Source organism: Hyperolius riggenbachi, chromosome 1 (assembly GCF_040937935.1).
Source record: "Hyperolius riggenbachi isolate aHypRig1 chromosome 1, aHypRig1.pri, whole genome shotgun sequence".
In the NCBI taxonomy this organism is placed as follows: domain Eukaryota; kingdom Metazoa; phylum Chordata; class Amphibia; order Anura; family Hyperoliidae; genus Hyperolius; species Hyperolius riggenbachi.
In genome coordinates this window covers 449,960,296-449,977,444 of record NC_090646.1, presented here as the reverse complement: position 1 = coordinate 449,977,444, position 17,149 = coordinate 449,960,296, and the positions used below count along the sequence as shown (strand labels likewise).

The 17,149-nt window shown below is 43.6% G+C and overlaps 1 protein-coding gene across 2 annotated transcripts in view; it reads right to left on the bottom strand.

The window, feature by feature from the left end:
* Nucleotides 1-17,149, bottom strand: part of SCARF2 (scavenger receptor class F member 2) — a 307,002-nt gene that overhangs the window by 264,339 nt on the left and 25,514 nt on the right. The window contains exon 1 of one of the 2 annotated variants that reach the window (XM_068238729.1): nt 3,047-3,093. The exons of the other annotated variant lie outside the window; for it this stretch is intronic. Within the exon in view, the coding sequence (XP_068094830.1) occupies nt 3,047-3,084 (38 nt within the window). The 5' untranslated portion in view covers nt 3,085-3,093. Of the gene's footprint in view, nt 1-3,046; nt 3,094-17,149 lie in introns of those variants that run through there. 2 annotated transcript variants of the gene reach the window in all.

Below are 17,149 nucleotides of genomic sequence, written 5' to 3'. Positions count from 1 at the left end.
GGGTGATTGAGTGCCCTAGGGGCAGATAGGGGTCTAATCTGATAGGTAGCAGTGACAGGGGGTGATTGATGGGTAATTAGTGGGTGTTTAGGGTAGAGAACAGATGTAAACACTGCGCTTGGGTGGTGATCTGATGTCGGATCTGCGGGCGATCTATTAGTGTGGGTGGGTGATCAGATTGCCCGCAAGGGGCAGGTTAGGGGCTGATTGATGGGTGGCAGTGACAGGGGGTGATTGATGGGTGGCAGTGACAGGGGGTGATTGATGGGTGATTGACAGGTGATTGACAGGTGATCAGTGGGTTATTACAGGGAAGGACAGATGTAAACAATGCCCTGGCGAATTGATAAGGGGGGGTCTGAGGGCAATCTGAGCGTGTAGGCGGGTGATTGGGTGCCCGCAAGGGGCAGATTAGGGTCTGATCTGATGGGTAACAGTGACAGGTGGTGATAGGGGGTGATTGATGGGTAATTAGCGGGTGTTTAGAGGAGAGAATAGATGTAAACACTGCGCTTGGGTGGTGATCTGATGTCGGATCTGCGGGCGATCTATTAGTGTGGGTGGGTGATCAGATTGCCCGCAAGGGGCAGGTTAGGGGCTGATTGATGGGTGGCAGTGACAGGGGGTGATTGATGGGTGGCAGTGACAGGGGGTGATTGATGGGTGATTGACAGGTGATCAGTGGGTTATTACAGGGAAGGACAGATGTAAATAATGCCCTGGCGAATTGATAAGGGGGGGTCTGAGGGCAATCTGAGCATGTAGGTGGGTGATTGGGTGCCCGCAAGGGGCAGATTAGGGTCTGATCTAATGGGTAACAGTGACAGGTAGTGATAGGGGGTGATTGATGGGTGATTGATGGGTAATTAGTGGGTGTTCAGAGGAGAGAATAGATGTAAACACTGCGCTTGGGTGGTGATCTGATGTCGGATCTGCGGGCGATCTATTGGTGTGGGTGGGTGATCAGATTGCCCGCAAGGGGCAGGTTAGGGGCTGATTGATGGGTGGCAGTGACAGGGGGTGATTGATGGGTGATTGATGGGTGATTGACAGGTGATCAGGGGGATAGATGCATACAGTACACAGGGGGGGGGGGGGGGGTCTGGGGGGGGGGGGGGGGTCTGGGGAGAATCTGAGGGGTGGGGGGTGATCAGGAGGGGGCAGGGGGGGATAAAAAAAATAGCATTGACAGATAGTGACAGGGAGTGATTGATGGGTGATTAGGGGGGTGATTGGGTGCAAACAGGGGTCTGGGGGGTGGGCAGGGGGGGGTCCTGAGGGGGCAGGGGGGGGGGTAAAATCAGTGTGCTTGGTGCAGACTAGGGTGGCTGCAGCCTGCCCTGGTGGTCCCTCGGACACTGGGACCACCAGGGCAGGAGGCAGCCTGTATAATACACTTTGTAAACTTTACAAAGTGTATTATACACTTTGTATGCGGCGATCGTCGGTTTTACATCCCGCCGTCGCTTCCGTATGGCCGGCGGGATGCTGTGGCGGGTGAGCGGCGTCAGGCGGAGGATCGCGTCACGGATGACGCGATCGCTCCGCCCATGCCCCTACAAGGACCGCCGCCATTTGTCTATATGGCGGTCCTTGCGGGGTCCACTTCCCGGCCGCCTCTGTGCGTTAGGCGGTCGGGAAGTGGTTAAGTAGACTGTGATTGTCTATGGTTGTGACTTAGATGAAGATCAGATCACATGTTATGACCAATTTGTGCAGAAATCCATATAATTCCAAAGGGTTCACATACTTTTTCTTGCTACTGTACCAGCAATCCTGGATCAAGCACTTCTGCAGCAGCACCGAGAAGACAATGTGGTGGAGTCACAGTTTAATGGCTGGTAATATTGCAATACTGTCTTAATTGATCATGAATGCTCTATCCTCAAAGTGTACATTCTTTAAACAATGCATAACATGCTCCTATAATAAATCCATGGCAAGATTGTGGGATCACGTATGTCCATTCCTGACCATATTTGGCCTCTGGACTCTGCGTAGCTATCTTCAGCTCTTATAAATTCCCACCATTCAAAAGACCTTGGTTTGCAGTTGCGCTCAGAAAATTTTAAATGTTCTTGAGAATGCTCTTGAACGCACCGTCCGATGGGCTGTGATATTAACTTATTAAAATGTTCCAGTGCTGACAAAATTATTTAAGTGGCCACTGAGTACTGCAATCTAATCTGAAGCGCTGCATATATATTACACCTTTGTCCCTTGCTAGCTACTCAGTATTCAGAGCTTGTAGATGAACAGAGGAAATGGCAAATTGTTCAAACTTTAAAATACACTAATTTATGTAGCCAATTACAGTGGGATAGAGTCTGAATGTGAAAGAACAAGGTGCCCTTCTGTATGACAAAAGGTAGTAGAAAATATGGACAGCTTCCCTGCAGAGCTGGTTGTGGATAATAAAGTAAGGGAATTACTATTGTTCAATCACTCATTGTACTGATTACACAACGGGAACCTCCAATGCACAAGACAGATCAGATCCCGACAACCTAGCAGTTATTCAAGGTTAAAAATGAACTTAGCGTCAGGTGGTTTTGTGTCAATGCCCACTAGTCATTAAGATATGCAGGTTAAAGAACTGCTTAGGAACATTTTAACTATAATTTTATAAAATACACAAATTAGCATTCTTCATTAAACCAAGCTCTCTGTAATACTACTGGATTTAGCCTTAGGCCTCTTTTACACTATACACCGAAAAACTGATGTGTTCTAACATTCCATAGCAGTTCACTGTGAAAAACAGTTAAAACGCGTAAAATGTGAACTGCGCCATAGGAAAAGATGAGCATTACCTTCACCTGAGCTGTTGTTATAACTGACAAAAACTGATGTAGTGTAAAAGGACCCTTAAAGAGGAACTCCGACCAAAAATTGAACTTTATCCCAATCAGTAGCTGATACCCCCTTTTACATGAGAAATCTACGGTATTCCTTTTCCCGAACGGATCATCAGGGGGCGCTGTATGACTGATATTGTGGTGAAACCCCTCCCACAAGAAACCCCTCCCACAAGAAAAATACGTACTTTTTTGGGCAGTTTCCTGTCTGTGAACCTTGTTGCATTGGGGGAAATAGCTGTTACAGCTGTTTCCAACTGCCAAAAACCATGCAGCAGCTACATCACCTGCCAACAGTAAAATGTTCACTGGAGTTCCTCTTAAAATACAGCTTAAAGGGACAGTCCACCCAGATATAAAAAAGCAAGTCTAAGGGCTCGATTTACAAAGCGGTGATAACTCAGTTATCACGCCTAAAAGACTTTAGGCGTGATAACCTTTGCACCAGCAAAGTTATCACCGCTTTGTGCTCTAACTCGCGCGAAGTTTCCGCGCGTACGCGCGTCTGCACGCGCTCAAAGTCCCATAGGGCTTAATGGGCACTTCGCGCAAAGCACGGTGTGCTGCGCGCGTAGCGCGCGGGAGTTCGCGCGAATTCCTTCAGATCACGCCTAAACTAAGTTTAGGCGTGATAAAGGGCTTTTCACAGGCGTGCAAAGTGTTTGCACCGCTTTGTGAATCAGGCCCCAAGTGTCAGTTCACACTAGCATTAATAATAGTCCATTAAACGGCACTAAACGTATTAGATCGTAACAGATATGAATGGATTCTATGCTTATCTATTGGATCTGTTCACATTGCTCTGTTCAAACGGATCCGTTTTGCCGAACGGACTGCAAGTTTGGTGCGGCCGTGTTCTTACCAGATTGATGGAGGTGTCACATTGACCACGCAGTAATGGAACGGAGGGTCTTGGATGAAAAACTGATGCCCAATAAAAACTGATCCGTTGGATGGATTCGTTTTTACATGGATCAGTTTTTTGATCTGTGCAGTGTGAATCGGCCCTGAAGTGGAAATTATGGGACTCCAACACCCACTGTCTCTCTGGAGAGTCCAGCAGTGACATGCCGTGCCGGAGTTCCTTGGATATTCGGTGTTCTCACTCCTCTTGCGGCATTCTCCACAACACAAAATAAATGAAATATCTGAATATGACCCCCTAGTCATGGCTGAAACACAAGCACTGACATATCTTTACAAGAGGTATAGGAAAATAGACTGTGTCACTCTAGTTAATGGGAGATTTAACCACTTTGCATTCCTGGGGTTTTACCCCTTAATATTCCTGATAATTTCAGCATTTCAGCTGTATCACTATTGACACAGCAGTAACTTTTTTTTTTTTTATTACTTATGCCCTCACAGCAATACATATATTGGTTTTATTTTGGGACAATGCAGGCTTTCTTTGGGTAATGTTTTATTCCAAAAAACGTTTCATTTTATAGGCATTTTACAGGGGGAAAATAGACCTAAATGCAGAAAATACACATTTTTTCCTCCATATTCATTTTAACATGGCAAGTGCCACAGTTATAAAACACTTAAAAACATATTATGTTGCTTGTCCTGGTTAAAATGATACCACATATGCCATAGTTCATCACTATTTGGGCATATGATGTACAGTTAGCATCTGTAGCAAATTTTTTAAGTATCCCGGGGTTTTCTTTTTTTAAATATTTAAACATTTACAAAGTAGGTTGAATGTTTTACTGTCTATAATCAGTGGCATCATATTAAGTGTCCCAGAGTTAGAAAAAGGTGAACAGCTCACGTATTTTATCTTGCTCTGCCATCAGAAGTTGTATTCTGCCAAGAAAACTTTTATGGCTGTAATTTGCTTATCGGTGCTGCTTACTATATTCCCAACAAGGTACTGACAAGACAGAAGCTGCCACTTCCATGCCTGGAAATTAACTCTTTCAGGCAGCAAAATAAAACAAGTAAGCCCCAGGTCTGGATGGCTTATCAGCCGAATTTTACAAGCTTTTAAAATCCAAAGTCAATGTCACTTTTACAGGACTGTTTAATCATATGTACCAGCAGTGTGTCTTCCCAGGCACAGCCAACGACGCATTTATAAAACTACTACCCAGACCAGGAAAATAAATAACTGATCCAACATCCTATAGACCAATCACATTGCTCAATTTGTACTTCAAATTATTATCAAAAATGTTATCTGATAGATTGGCTCAATTCTTGCCATATTTAATCCATGCTTCACAAGTTGGCTTTGTGGCGAGTAGAAGCGCTGTTACGAATATTAAAAAAACTTTGGCAGTGTTGGAATACCATAGGCTTCAAACTCAGGGACCAAGATCGGAGGCCTTCTTGGCGCTAGACGACGAGAAGGCCTTCAATAGTGTGGAATGGTCGTGGCAAATGAAGGTTTTAGAAACGTTTGGTTTTTCGGGCAATTTCCTAGCATATGTCGGCACCATGCATGTCTCCCCACAGGCACAAATATCCTTAGCAGCTGGGCTGAGTCAACCTTTTTATTTAGAAAGGGGTGTGCAACATCCACTATCCCCTCTTCTATTTGACTTATTTACCTGGGAATTAAAATTCCAAGACAAGCAGATCAGGTATATGGGCTTAAAAGAATTGCAATTATGGGAATCTCTTCCAGTATTGCTAATGGGAAGAATTCAATTGATTAAGATGTTTAGCTTCAGTAGGATACTTTATCCTCTGCAAACTCTACACAAAGACATACAACTACTAGAGTCAGCTTTTACACGATTTCTGTAGAAATCAAAAAAGCCTAGAATAGCACTTTCTAAACTAAAAGCTACTATTCCTCAGGTAGGTTTAACTTCCCAGATATAAGAAGTTATAATCTAGCAGCAATTTTTCATCATCTCATGGACTGGATGGGTGAAACTAGCTATTACACTTCGATTTTTGCTGATAAAACCCTCGCCAGGGACTGGGACGGAGCTGCGGCGAGGGACATGCTGGGAGCTTGGGGCTGGAGGAAGCCCTGGGTAAGTAGCGCTTGTTTTATTATTTTTTCCCTGATAACTCCTTTAAGGGAATCTTACATACTCCACTTAGGAAATTACCCCACTACATAAAAAATAATCTTTTATTAAGAGATATTTTAATAACAAGGAGGGAAGTCAGAAAAAAATATACGTTATTGGGACACTTATCATGCACGGCGCCTTTGGTTGGAAACCCAGGATTCGCCCCGGGAGACATGCATGGTGCCTACTCTAATTGGGTTACGAGGGGTATAAAACAATTGGGTGACCTTTTAGACTCTGAAGGCAGGTTGTTTTCTTTTCAGATGGCTATGACAAAATATTATATTCCTCCATCCCATGTTTTTTATTATAAGCAGTTACAAAGTTATGCAGCAGAGACTTTAGGGAAAGATGGTAAAGTGGCATCAAATCCACGCTTTTTTGAACTTTTGGGCAATCCCTAGGAAAATAGGAAAAACAATCTCTCTCATGGCTTTACTTATTCCTGAGGGAAACCCAAAAATCTACTAAGGGGCGCTCCCATCATTACCAGAAATGAGCAGAATTGGCAAAGGTCCCTAAAAAGGAAATGATTGATCATATTAAAGAGGGATGGGTAAAAGTCAGACAAGCGATATTAGAAGAAGACTGGAGAGAGATGTATTTGAAAACAGTTCATAGGGCATATATCCCCATTACTGGGCCTTATAAACACGCAGATGATAATGACATGGTGGTGTGCCCAAAATGTCAAGACAGTACTGTATGTAGGTAGAAAAAAACAGTCTTGTAAAAGTAATACCTTTTAATGGCTAACTGATAAAGTTAAATAATGCAAGCTTTCTGGGATCTAGTCCCCTTCTTCAGGCATATTTCCAGATGTTAGCTGAAGTGACACTGATGTAGGTAAATAGTAATCACGTAGATGGCAGTTGTGCTGGTTACTGTTTATAAGTTCGATGTCAGGTGATCAGCAGGCTGGAGCCAGTGATCTCATGCAAGCAAATATGAAATCTAGCAGATTTCTGAAGATCATGAAGCCAAGTCAATCACGTTACATAATATGAGTCATGAATCCCGTTCCACAATTTAAAGTGAACCTAAAGTCCCCAAAAAAAAACGAGATGAACTCACCTGGGGCTTCCCTCAGCCCCCAGCAGACGATCGGTGCCCTCGCAGCTCCGCTCCGATGCCTCTGGACCCGCCGGCGAGCACTTCCGGTTTGGCCGTCACCGGCCGACAGGCATGGGAACGCGAGTGATTGTTCGCGTTCCCAGCCTGTATATCGCCCCTTATGCTGCTATTGCGGCCAGGAGGTCGCAATAGCAGCATAGGGGGCGATATACAGGCTGGGAACGCGAACAATCACTCGCGTTCCCATGCCTGTCGGCCGGTGACGGCCAAACCGGAAGTGCTCGCCGGCGGGTCCAGAGGCATCGGAGCGGAGCTGCGAGGGCACCGATCGTCTGCTGGGGGCTGAGGGAAGCCCCAGGTGAGTTCATCTCGTTTTTTTGGGGGGACTTTAGGTTCACTTTAACCCTTCTGTTAATGTCTTGAACATTTTCATAAATTTGTACTCAGAAATCTTTCTTGCGTGTTCATTTTTGAAGTTACCCTTAAGAATAAGTACTTTGAGATCTTGCATGCTGTGTCCTGGTTCACAGAAGTGTTGGCCCACTGGTGACAGTACTGCCAACCTAAACCATATGTTGTGGGCATGCACTTCGATTCAACAATTTTGGGCAGAGGTATTATCCTTTTCTGACTCCATAACGGGTCATGACAGACAAATCGATGTAGTGTATTGTATATTTCACAGCTTGGGAAAAGGGGGAAATTAAAGTATACCGTCCATAAGGAAGTTTGAGCATATGGTACTGTTAGCAGCTAAAAAAGCAGTGATGAAAAGATGGCTAGGTAACTCCTCACCCACAATTAGTGATTTAAAAGACTTATTGAGACATCTCTTACTGCTGGAGTGTTTGAATTTGGAAAGACAAAAATCTAAAACGGTGGGAAATGTTTTTATAGCTTGGCAATCCTTTATAGAAAAAACTTATAATAGAGATCAGATTATTTGTTTGATGAGTTTCTATGAGAACACTACATGGTACTTGAAAGGCAAAATTGGGGGATATTTAGGCAAATTAGAGATTTGATATTGAGGTGAATTAGCTAGGAGAGGTGGGCCGAGGAATGAGGGGAAGTGGGGCAACCAGGGATGCAGGGGTGTATCTTGAGGTGCAATTTAGTTTTGGTTTTAAAAGTTTTTTTTCTCTTTTTTTTTGTTTTCCTTTGGTCTACTTTGTTTTTCTTGTTTCTGTTCCGTTATTCTTGCTTCTGAACCTACTTATAACTTAACTTAAAGATTTCCATCTCCAATTCAAGGCTATAAAACTTGAGAGAATATAGATAGACAACGATGGAAGTTAGTGGATAAGAAACTGATATGGAGCAGTGATTTAATTCAAAGGGACAGACAGGACTATAAGCCTAGGGATATTATAAACTAGTTATGGGCAGAGATTTCTGGCCATCTTTGAATTGTATAATCTATTGGGAGTATGTGATTGGGTCAAAAATCTCTTTTGTATACTTTTCTATCTGTGCTCACTGAATAACATCATTTTGGTAATTTATGTTATGACTAATTTTCAGTATGTTCGGAGCATCATTCTCCAATTTGTAAAGACGTGATATGTCATATGTTTGTTTCATGATTCTTATGAACAGTTTGTATATTATTGATATGCTATGTCGTTAGTAAAGGTAATAAAATAACAAGTAGAACAGCCTGGTTATTGATATGTTTTGCTCTGTACATACACGTTTAGCTCATCATGTCACATGTCGCCTCACGTACACTTTAATCTTTGTACTATCAAGTTGGCTACTGTTGCCAACTCATCCCCGTAAGCAAATATTGGCTACACGTGATTAACACAAATTAAATGATACTGCTTAAGGAGAAACTCCGACCAAGAATTGAACTTTATCCCAGTCAGTAGCTGATACCCCTTTTACATGAGAAATCTATTCCTTTTCACAAACAGACCATCAGGGGGCGCTGTATGGCTGATATTGTGGTGAAACCCCTCCCACAAAGAAATTCTGAGTACGTACTCTTGGCAGTTTCCTGTTTGTGAACCATGTTGCATTGTGGGAAATAGCTGTTTACAGCTGTTTCCAACTGCCAAAACAGCAAGCAGCAGCTACATCACTTGCCAGCAGTAAAAATGTCACCATGTGATAAATGTCAGAACATAAATCAGGGATTTAAAATATTTTACAATGGGCAAACACTGACTAAATCATGTATACATAATTATTGTAAAAATGAAGCATTTTTTTATTACATTGTTTTCACTGGAGTTCCTCTTTAAAGGTCACACTTTGCCATGTGCAATTATCGTTTGGCTCTGTAGCCATGCTGTCTCTATATTGTGTGGACCGGTTTTATCTTATCTTTCTTTCTCCCTTTTATTGTTGAAATAAAGATAAATGGAAAGTAAAATAACAAAAAGACCTAACAGATCTGCCTACAGGGCTATTCTTATTCCATAAAATTGTCAGTCACATTACATGGAATGAAACAGACAGCAATAAAGTGACAATAGGATATTTGAAAGGTGGCCAATGTATAAAGACCAATGCAACAGACACTGGGGCACATGTGGCTTCCATCCCTGTCACCTGCATGGGGATTGGCTGGCTGCACAGCATTTAAGCCACCAGCAAGCAAGAAAATACTCATAATAATTTTGACCTTTGACTTTTTCACCTACTTCTTGGTACTTTTTCAATTGCAGATTGCAAAAATTATTTTAAACACAACATGAAAAATAATCTCCTAGGAGAAAAGGTGAATTGAATATAGGCTTTTATCTATTTCTCACTTTAACGGCTTCTCGTTTCATTACATAGATTCTACATCCCAATTAGTGCAGCTGTAGGTGTTATGATGTAGAATCTACGCTGTGTGCGCCCCAGCGCATGTACGTGACCGCAGTACTTCTGCGCCTGCGCAGGGTGCTCCAGACCACGTGAGCACGATTATGAGTGGCGCGCTCGCGCAGGCGCAGAAGATGCCGGACCTAGCGAGCATCTGCAACAGAGGGGACACCGGAGCTGCGGCGAGGGACATATCGGCTGCCGGGGCTGGAAGCCCTAGGTAAGTAGATCTTGTTTTTTTTTTCCCTCAGATCTTCCCTTTGAGGAACCAAAGGCTTACCATCCCCCAGTGACCAGGCTATTTTTTACAATTCAGCACTCTGCAGCTTTAACAGTTTATTACTCGGCCATACAACTTAGCAGCCAAATTAATTTCTACCCACTATCAGAGCTTTCTACTGCCATGTCATTTTTATTACTTTAAATAGTTTTTTTTTATTCTATAAAATATGCAATTTTTTTTTTAATTTTCTTCCCTCCTTCCGAGATCCAGAACTATGATCACCTCTCATAGGCATCAGCCTATGAGAGGAATCTGATTGTGAGCCACTCCAGGGGACAGATAAGTGACAGAGCTGTCCACTGTACAGCGCTGCGCTAGATTGCTGCACTGTACAAAAGAAAATAACTGTTTCTTTCCCCCTTAACAGCCTGCCAGTTCCAATTGCGGCTGGCAGGCTGTTTCAGCGAGGATGCGCCTACTGCTCTTGACACGAATCGGTGTTAGGCAGTCCTGGGGGTGCCACTCTGCGACCGCCCATAAGGGCCCATTCACACTTACAATCGCAGAACGCCGGCGATTACCGCCGGCGTTCTGCGGGAGTGATTTTCCCGCGATTAGCGCGGAAAAATCACTGGACACTGCGGCGGTTTTGGAGCGATCGCGATTAGCGTGCTATGCACGCTAATCACGATCGCAAATCGCGGAACGCTCGTCGCCGGCAAACCGCTGCATGCAACGCGGTTGCGGTTATCGCTAACCGCAACCGCGGCAGTGAGAACACGGCCACTGGCTACAATGTGTAGCGGTTCTTGCAGAACCGCTAGCGGTTTGCCGCGAGCGGGAATCGTGCGATTCCCGCTCAGGTGTGAATGGGCCCTAAAAGTGTAAAAACTGAGGAACACAAACTAGTCAATTGCAAAATATATTTTCAGCGTTTTTTTACTAAATAGAAAATACTCATAAGTTTGAAATTCCTCTTGTTGCTTTATTTTTAAAGTTTTTTTATTTGTTAGGTATTTAAAAGATTGTATATAGGTGTATATTCTGGCGTATAAGACTACTTTTTAATCCTTGAAAATCTTCTGAACAGTCAGGGGTCGTCTTATACGCCGGGTGTCATTGATGCCGGGTGACACGCCCTATCCTGTTACCTTACTTCCTCTCAGATCTTGCTACTGAGGACTGTAGTGAAGCGGCGCAGGTGCACTTGTGTGAGATCTGAGAGGCAGAGAAGGAGGTAAATAAGTTACAATGGTGGGCCAGAAGGGTGAAAGAGGCGTGTTTATGGGCACAGCGCAATCTATTATTCCATACCTGATAAACAGGGAGACCTGACCAATCCGCTTAGGGAGAGTTGACCTATCTGCTTAGGCAGAGTTTGACCAATCCAACCAGTCAATCCCCTGTATACTGTTATATACCGGGTACCACATACAGTACAGCACCAGTATCTGTTCATACATAGCACCAGCATATGATGGTTTTTTTAATCTTTATTTGGTGTACGTTGGAAGAGGGGTAGTCTTGTACGTGAGTATACGTGAGTATATCCCAAACTCTATATTTTAACTGGAAAAGTTGGGGGGGTTCATCTTATACGCCCAGTCGTCTTATACGCCGGAATATACAATAAGTTAGAAAAGCAGTTAAAGCAACCTGAAGTAAGGGTTGGTTGACACTCGGGAGCTTTTCAGTGCTTTGTTGATCGCCAGCACTATGGGATAATTCTAACTGCAGAGTGAACCTGACCTTAAATTAAAAAAAATAAAAAAAAACACCAAATACTCACCTATGGAGAGGGAAGGCTCTGGGTCCTATAGAGCTTTTCCATTCCTCTCATTCCTGCAATGTCACCGTCCTTTGAATCCCCAGGCGCAGGAGGTTTCGGAAGTTTTTGCTCTCAAAGACGTACAGCTTTGTACTGCCCATGTAAGAGTGCGTGAGAGAGGCACGCTCGTGCAAGCGCAGTATGGAGCTGACTGTCATCGGGAGCACATGGGCTCCCAAAGACTTCTGAAGACTCCCGCAGCAGCACAGAGCAGTCTTCGACCCATCAGTCAAACATTGCTAATGGAAGGGACAGGGCTGGAATGAGGGGACCAGGAGAGGAACGGGAAGGCTCTATAGGAACCACAGCCTTCCCTCTCCATAGGTGTGTATCTGTTTTTTTTTTTTTTTTTAATTTTACTTCAAGTTTGCTGTAAGGTGAAATAATTCATGAGAAAAAGTTTGTGAGCTAACCCCCATGTGTGTACATTGTGAGGTGGGACTTTTGCTTTACAGGAATGCTAACAGGAAAGAACAAGATGAAAAGCTAAAACTTGCAACACTCCCAGCCACAAGAGCACGATGGAGGCCTAGACCATGAGGGCACAGTAGCCTACCACAGGGCTCAGTTGGACAGCTTTCAGAGATGCAGAGTGGAACTGTAACGATTGTGGAATTCTCTCCGTGATCAGCGCACAAGACGTGCGCTGACACTGCGGAAATCCTCCACAAGCGTGTAATTTGCGGAAACCCAGCAAAAGGTGCAATGCACCTGTAGAGGGAAATTCCTGTCGACAGATGGAGCTGCGGAGTGCAGAGGAACAGCTCCTCTGCCCTGCCACACACGCCAGACAGGAATTGTATGAAGGGAAGAAACGCAAGGCAAGATAGCCCTGAAAGAGATTGAGCAAAGGGACAGATTGTATGTGTGTGCACCAAACCAGTCGCCAACCCGCGACGGTGCATACACAACAGCAGATGTGAAGCAAGAACGCAATTGCGGGAGAGGCGATTGCCAGAGGTGACACAAGGCTACAGCAAGGCAGAGCACGAGAGTAGCAAAGGCACAGCAAATCATACAATGAGGAGACAAGGAAAACAACAAACGCTAGCTAAACGCGAACACCGCACTCATTCGCAACAGTGCACGGTCCCCGCGTGATAAGCACAACAAAAACAAGCACGCCTAACTAACCACCGACAAACAAACATGAAACAGAGGACGCGAGCGCTTGCTTAACGGTTACCTCACCGAGCCTCCAGCAAGCGGTCGTAGCAGACAAGACAGACACACGAAAACAGGAATGCGTAAGAGATACGATCCACTGCTCTTACCGTCAGAGCGAGTGCGATCCAAGTAAGACAACAACAGAACAGAGGGGCCTACCAGTAACAACCGCTGCTCTGGTTAGCACCCCACAGACAGACAGAACAGGCAATACAAATAATGCAATCCTAACTGCACTAGGGAAACTGCCTAGTGCAGTTCCAGGAATTACTCTAGGCTAATCTTCAAACAAAGAGCAAGGCTGACACTCCAGGCAAGTGTTACACAGGAACTAACTCTTATGACCAGCCACTTACTGTGGGAAACCTAGCTCTTTATAGAGCAAACCCACAAAGGATGTAGCTAGGCAATCTGCATGACAAACGTATGCAAATTCCTCAGCAGCAAGCTGCACAACTGACAAAAGGTCTCTCTTCCAGAGACCTGCAGAATGCAGACCTGAACAGTGGTCAAAAGGCTGCCTGCCTGCGCAGGAACACAGTGGACTAGGATGACATTATGGGACCTGAAGGACTACATGGGGGTTGGAAGAAGACCCAGGTAATTTAAACTGTTCCCTTTAAATTTAAAGGTTCCCTTTAAATTGAGTATAATGTTACAAATGTGGTGTAAGTAAACCCCTGCCCACATGGACCGGCGAGAGGAAGGTGGGTACATTTACAGCACTAGGTGGGCTGAGATAGGTGCAGTAATGCTCTTCATCTACAATAGATCAGATGATACACTAATAATGTGCTATCAAAATCTGCCTCATTTTTGATTTAGTGGGGGTTTAAACTGCAGCAGGTAACCTACACGCCTGCTTACTGATGGGTATGTCCTGAGATGGTGACATCACGACTTCCTGCATAAAATCTCAACGCTGTTCATTTTATTGTTTCATCTATCCTGCAAAAAAGGGAAGTAGACTTTCATACTCCGGAGTCCGGATACAGGAGGCAAGTCAGCTGTGACAAAAGCAGCAGTCATTTCTCTCACAATGGGTGACAGGAAAAATGCTCACCGATGCTTGCTCATGTAATACAAGTCACGCCCTATCATCCTGACATCTGACAGAGGCCTTATAAAAGCCTAGTGTGACAGGGTATCAACAACAGGACAGATAAAGCAAAGTGACTTCTGTTTTCTAGCTGATAATTGTATCAGTAAACACACCGCAGATGGGACACTGTATATAACACAACATCAGAGCATCAGTGAGGGAATATTAGGGCTGGGATCTGGCAGATGCACAGCTGTCAGCCAGGGGCAGTCACAGATGTTAAAGATTGTATTCTGGAAATGTACCTATTATTTTCATAAATGAAAGAACACCATATCTCATATTCTGCATTTTTGAGTCGCCTCTTCTCACCTTTTTACAGTGTGTGGGCTCAGTTTAAACAAAAACTACAGGCACACAGCTAAACATCATTAAAAGCATTCAAAATGTCTTCGCTTCCAAAAGTTGTGTAATGCCGTCCAGCCAATAATGTGTTTCAGGAAACTCTGCCAGAAGGAACACTTGACTTCATAACCTTGCTTTTCTCTATTTCTCCAGTTAAACCTCAGCACTAAGCACAAATGTTTTCTTAGACCAGGGAAAGCAGAGTCCATTTATCTGTGTGTAAGTTCTTTGACTAGCTAGTGCCAAATAAATCACCTTTACAGTACTTGGTTAGAAGTCTCTCTTCTCCACCACCTGAAGCACTGAGCCTTCTACTGTATATCCTGCTTCGAAAGTATATACAATAACTGTTTTAGAAACTTATTTTATATACCTTAGATAGCTTTTAAATAACAGTGGCACAAAGTATAGAGTCAATTACATAATACAGGATCTTCTTAAAAATGTAGCATATTGTGATAAAGTTCATTCTTTTTTGTAATGTACTGATAAACATTAGACTTTCATATATTTTAGATTCATTACACACAACTGAAGTAGTTCAAGCCTTTTATTGTTTTAATATTGATAATTTTGGCATACAGCTCATGAAAACCCAAATTTCCTATCTCAAAAAAAAAATTGGCATATTTTATCCGACCAATAAAAGAAAAGTGTTTTTAAAACAAAAAAAGTCATCCTTCAAATAATTATGTTCAGTTATGCACTCAATACTTGGTTGGGAATCCTTTTGCAGAAATGACTGCTTCAATGCGGTGTTTCATGGAGGCAATCAGCCTGTGGCACTGCTCAGGTGTTATGGAGGCCCTGGATGCTTCGATAGCGGCCTTAAGCTCATCCAGAGTGTTGGGTCTTGCGTCTCAACTTTCTCTTCACAATATCCCACAGATTCTTTATGTGGTTCAGGTCAGGAGAGTTAGCAGGCCAATTGAGCACAGTAATAACATGGTCAGTAAACCATTTACCAGTGGTTTTGGCACTGTGAGCAGGTGTCAGGTCGTGCTGAAAAATGACCTCTTCATTTCCATAAAGCTTTTCAGCAGATGGAAGCATGAAGTGCTCCAAAATCTCCTGATAGCTAGCTGCATTGACCCTGCCCTTGATAAAACACAGTGGACTAACACCAGCAGCTGACATGGCACCCCAGACCATCACTGACTGTGGGTATTTGACACTGGGCTTCAGGTATTTTGGCATTTCCCTCTCCCCAGTCTTCCTCCAGACTCTGGCACCTTGATTTCCGAATGACATGTAAAAGTTGCTTTCATCCCATAAAAAGTACTTTGGACCACTGAGCAACAGTCCAGTGCTGCTTCTCTGTAGCCCAGGTCAGGCGCTTCTGCCGCTGTTTCGGGTTCAAAAGTGGGTCTATGCTTCCATCTGCTGAAAAGCTTTATGGAGATGAAGATTTCATTTTTCAGCACGACCTGACACCTGCTCACAGTGCCAAAACCACTGGTAAATGGTTTACTACCCATGGTATTACTGTGCTCAATTGGCCTGCCAACTCTCCTGACCTGAACCCCATAGAGAATCTGTGGGATATTGTGAAGAGAAAGTTGAGAGATGCAAGACCCAACACTCTGGATAAGCTTAAGGCCGCTATCGAAGCATCCTGGGCCTCCATAACACCTGAGCAGTGCCACAGGCTGATTGCCTCCATGCCACGCCGCAGTCATTTCTGCAAAAGGATTCCCGACCAAGTATTGAGTGCATAATTGAACATAATTATTTGAAGGTTGACTTTTTTTGTTTAAAAAACACTTTTCTTTTATTGGTCGGATGAAATATGCTAATTTTTTGAGATAGGAAATGTGGGTTTTCATGAGCTGTATGCCAAAATCATCAATATTAAAACAATAAAAGGCTTGAACTACTTCAGTTGTGTGTAATGAATCTAAAATATATGAAGGTCTAATGTGTATCAGTACATTACAGAAAATAATGAACTTTATCACAATATGCTAATTTTTTGAGAAGATCCTGTATACAGTACATGATACAATACAGATAATACAATACAGGTAATACAGATTATAAGAGGTCATTCAAAATACCATGTAGAAGATTCCTAGCAGAAAGGCAACGCAAACACAATAATGTTACTCAAATGGAGGGGTGACCCTTTGTTTAGAAACATAGAGGTATATGCAATAAAAATCACGTGCATAATGTCTAGAGCAAAATGCAATTCATTACATGCAATGCATTATGCTCTACTCACCATGCATAAGCTTTTATACATCTAATTATGCTTAAAGTGAGTGGAAATCGTTTAAGATAAACTAAATACAGATACTTACCTAAGGAGAGGGAAGGCTCTGGATCTCTCCCACTACCCGTTGCAGCGATGGCTCCCCAGTAGCAGTATTCGACCAATTTGGTCAAATAGTGCTGTCTCCACCACCGAAGGGGGGCTTCGGAAGTCAGGCCCCTCCATGCTACGCACTTGCGAGCGCCCTCTCTAGCACACTTGCGCGTGCGCAGTATGGAGCCATCTGTCTTCGGAGGATTCAGCTCCCGAAGACTTCCAAAGTCCCCCGCAGTGGGGGATTCAAACGGAGGAGCTGCCGCTGCAACGAGGGCACTTGGAGGAGAGAAGAAAGGCTCTAGAGAACTCAGAGCCTTCACTGTCCTGTCTTTTTTCTTTTTTAAACAATTCCCAATGATTTTAACGCAGCTTATTGTATACACACT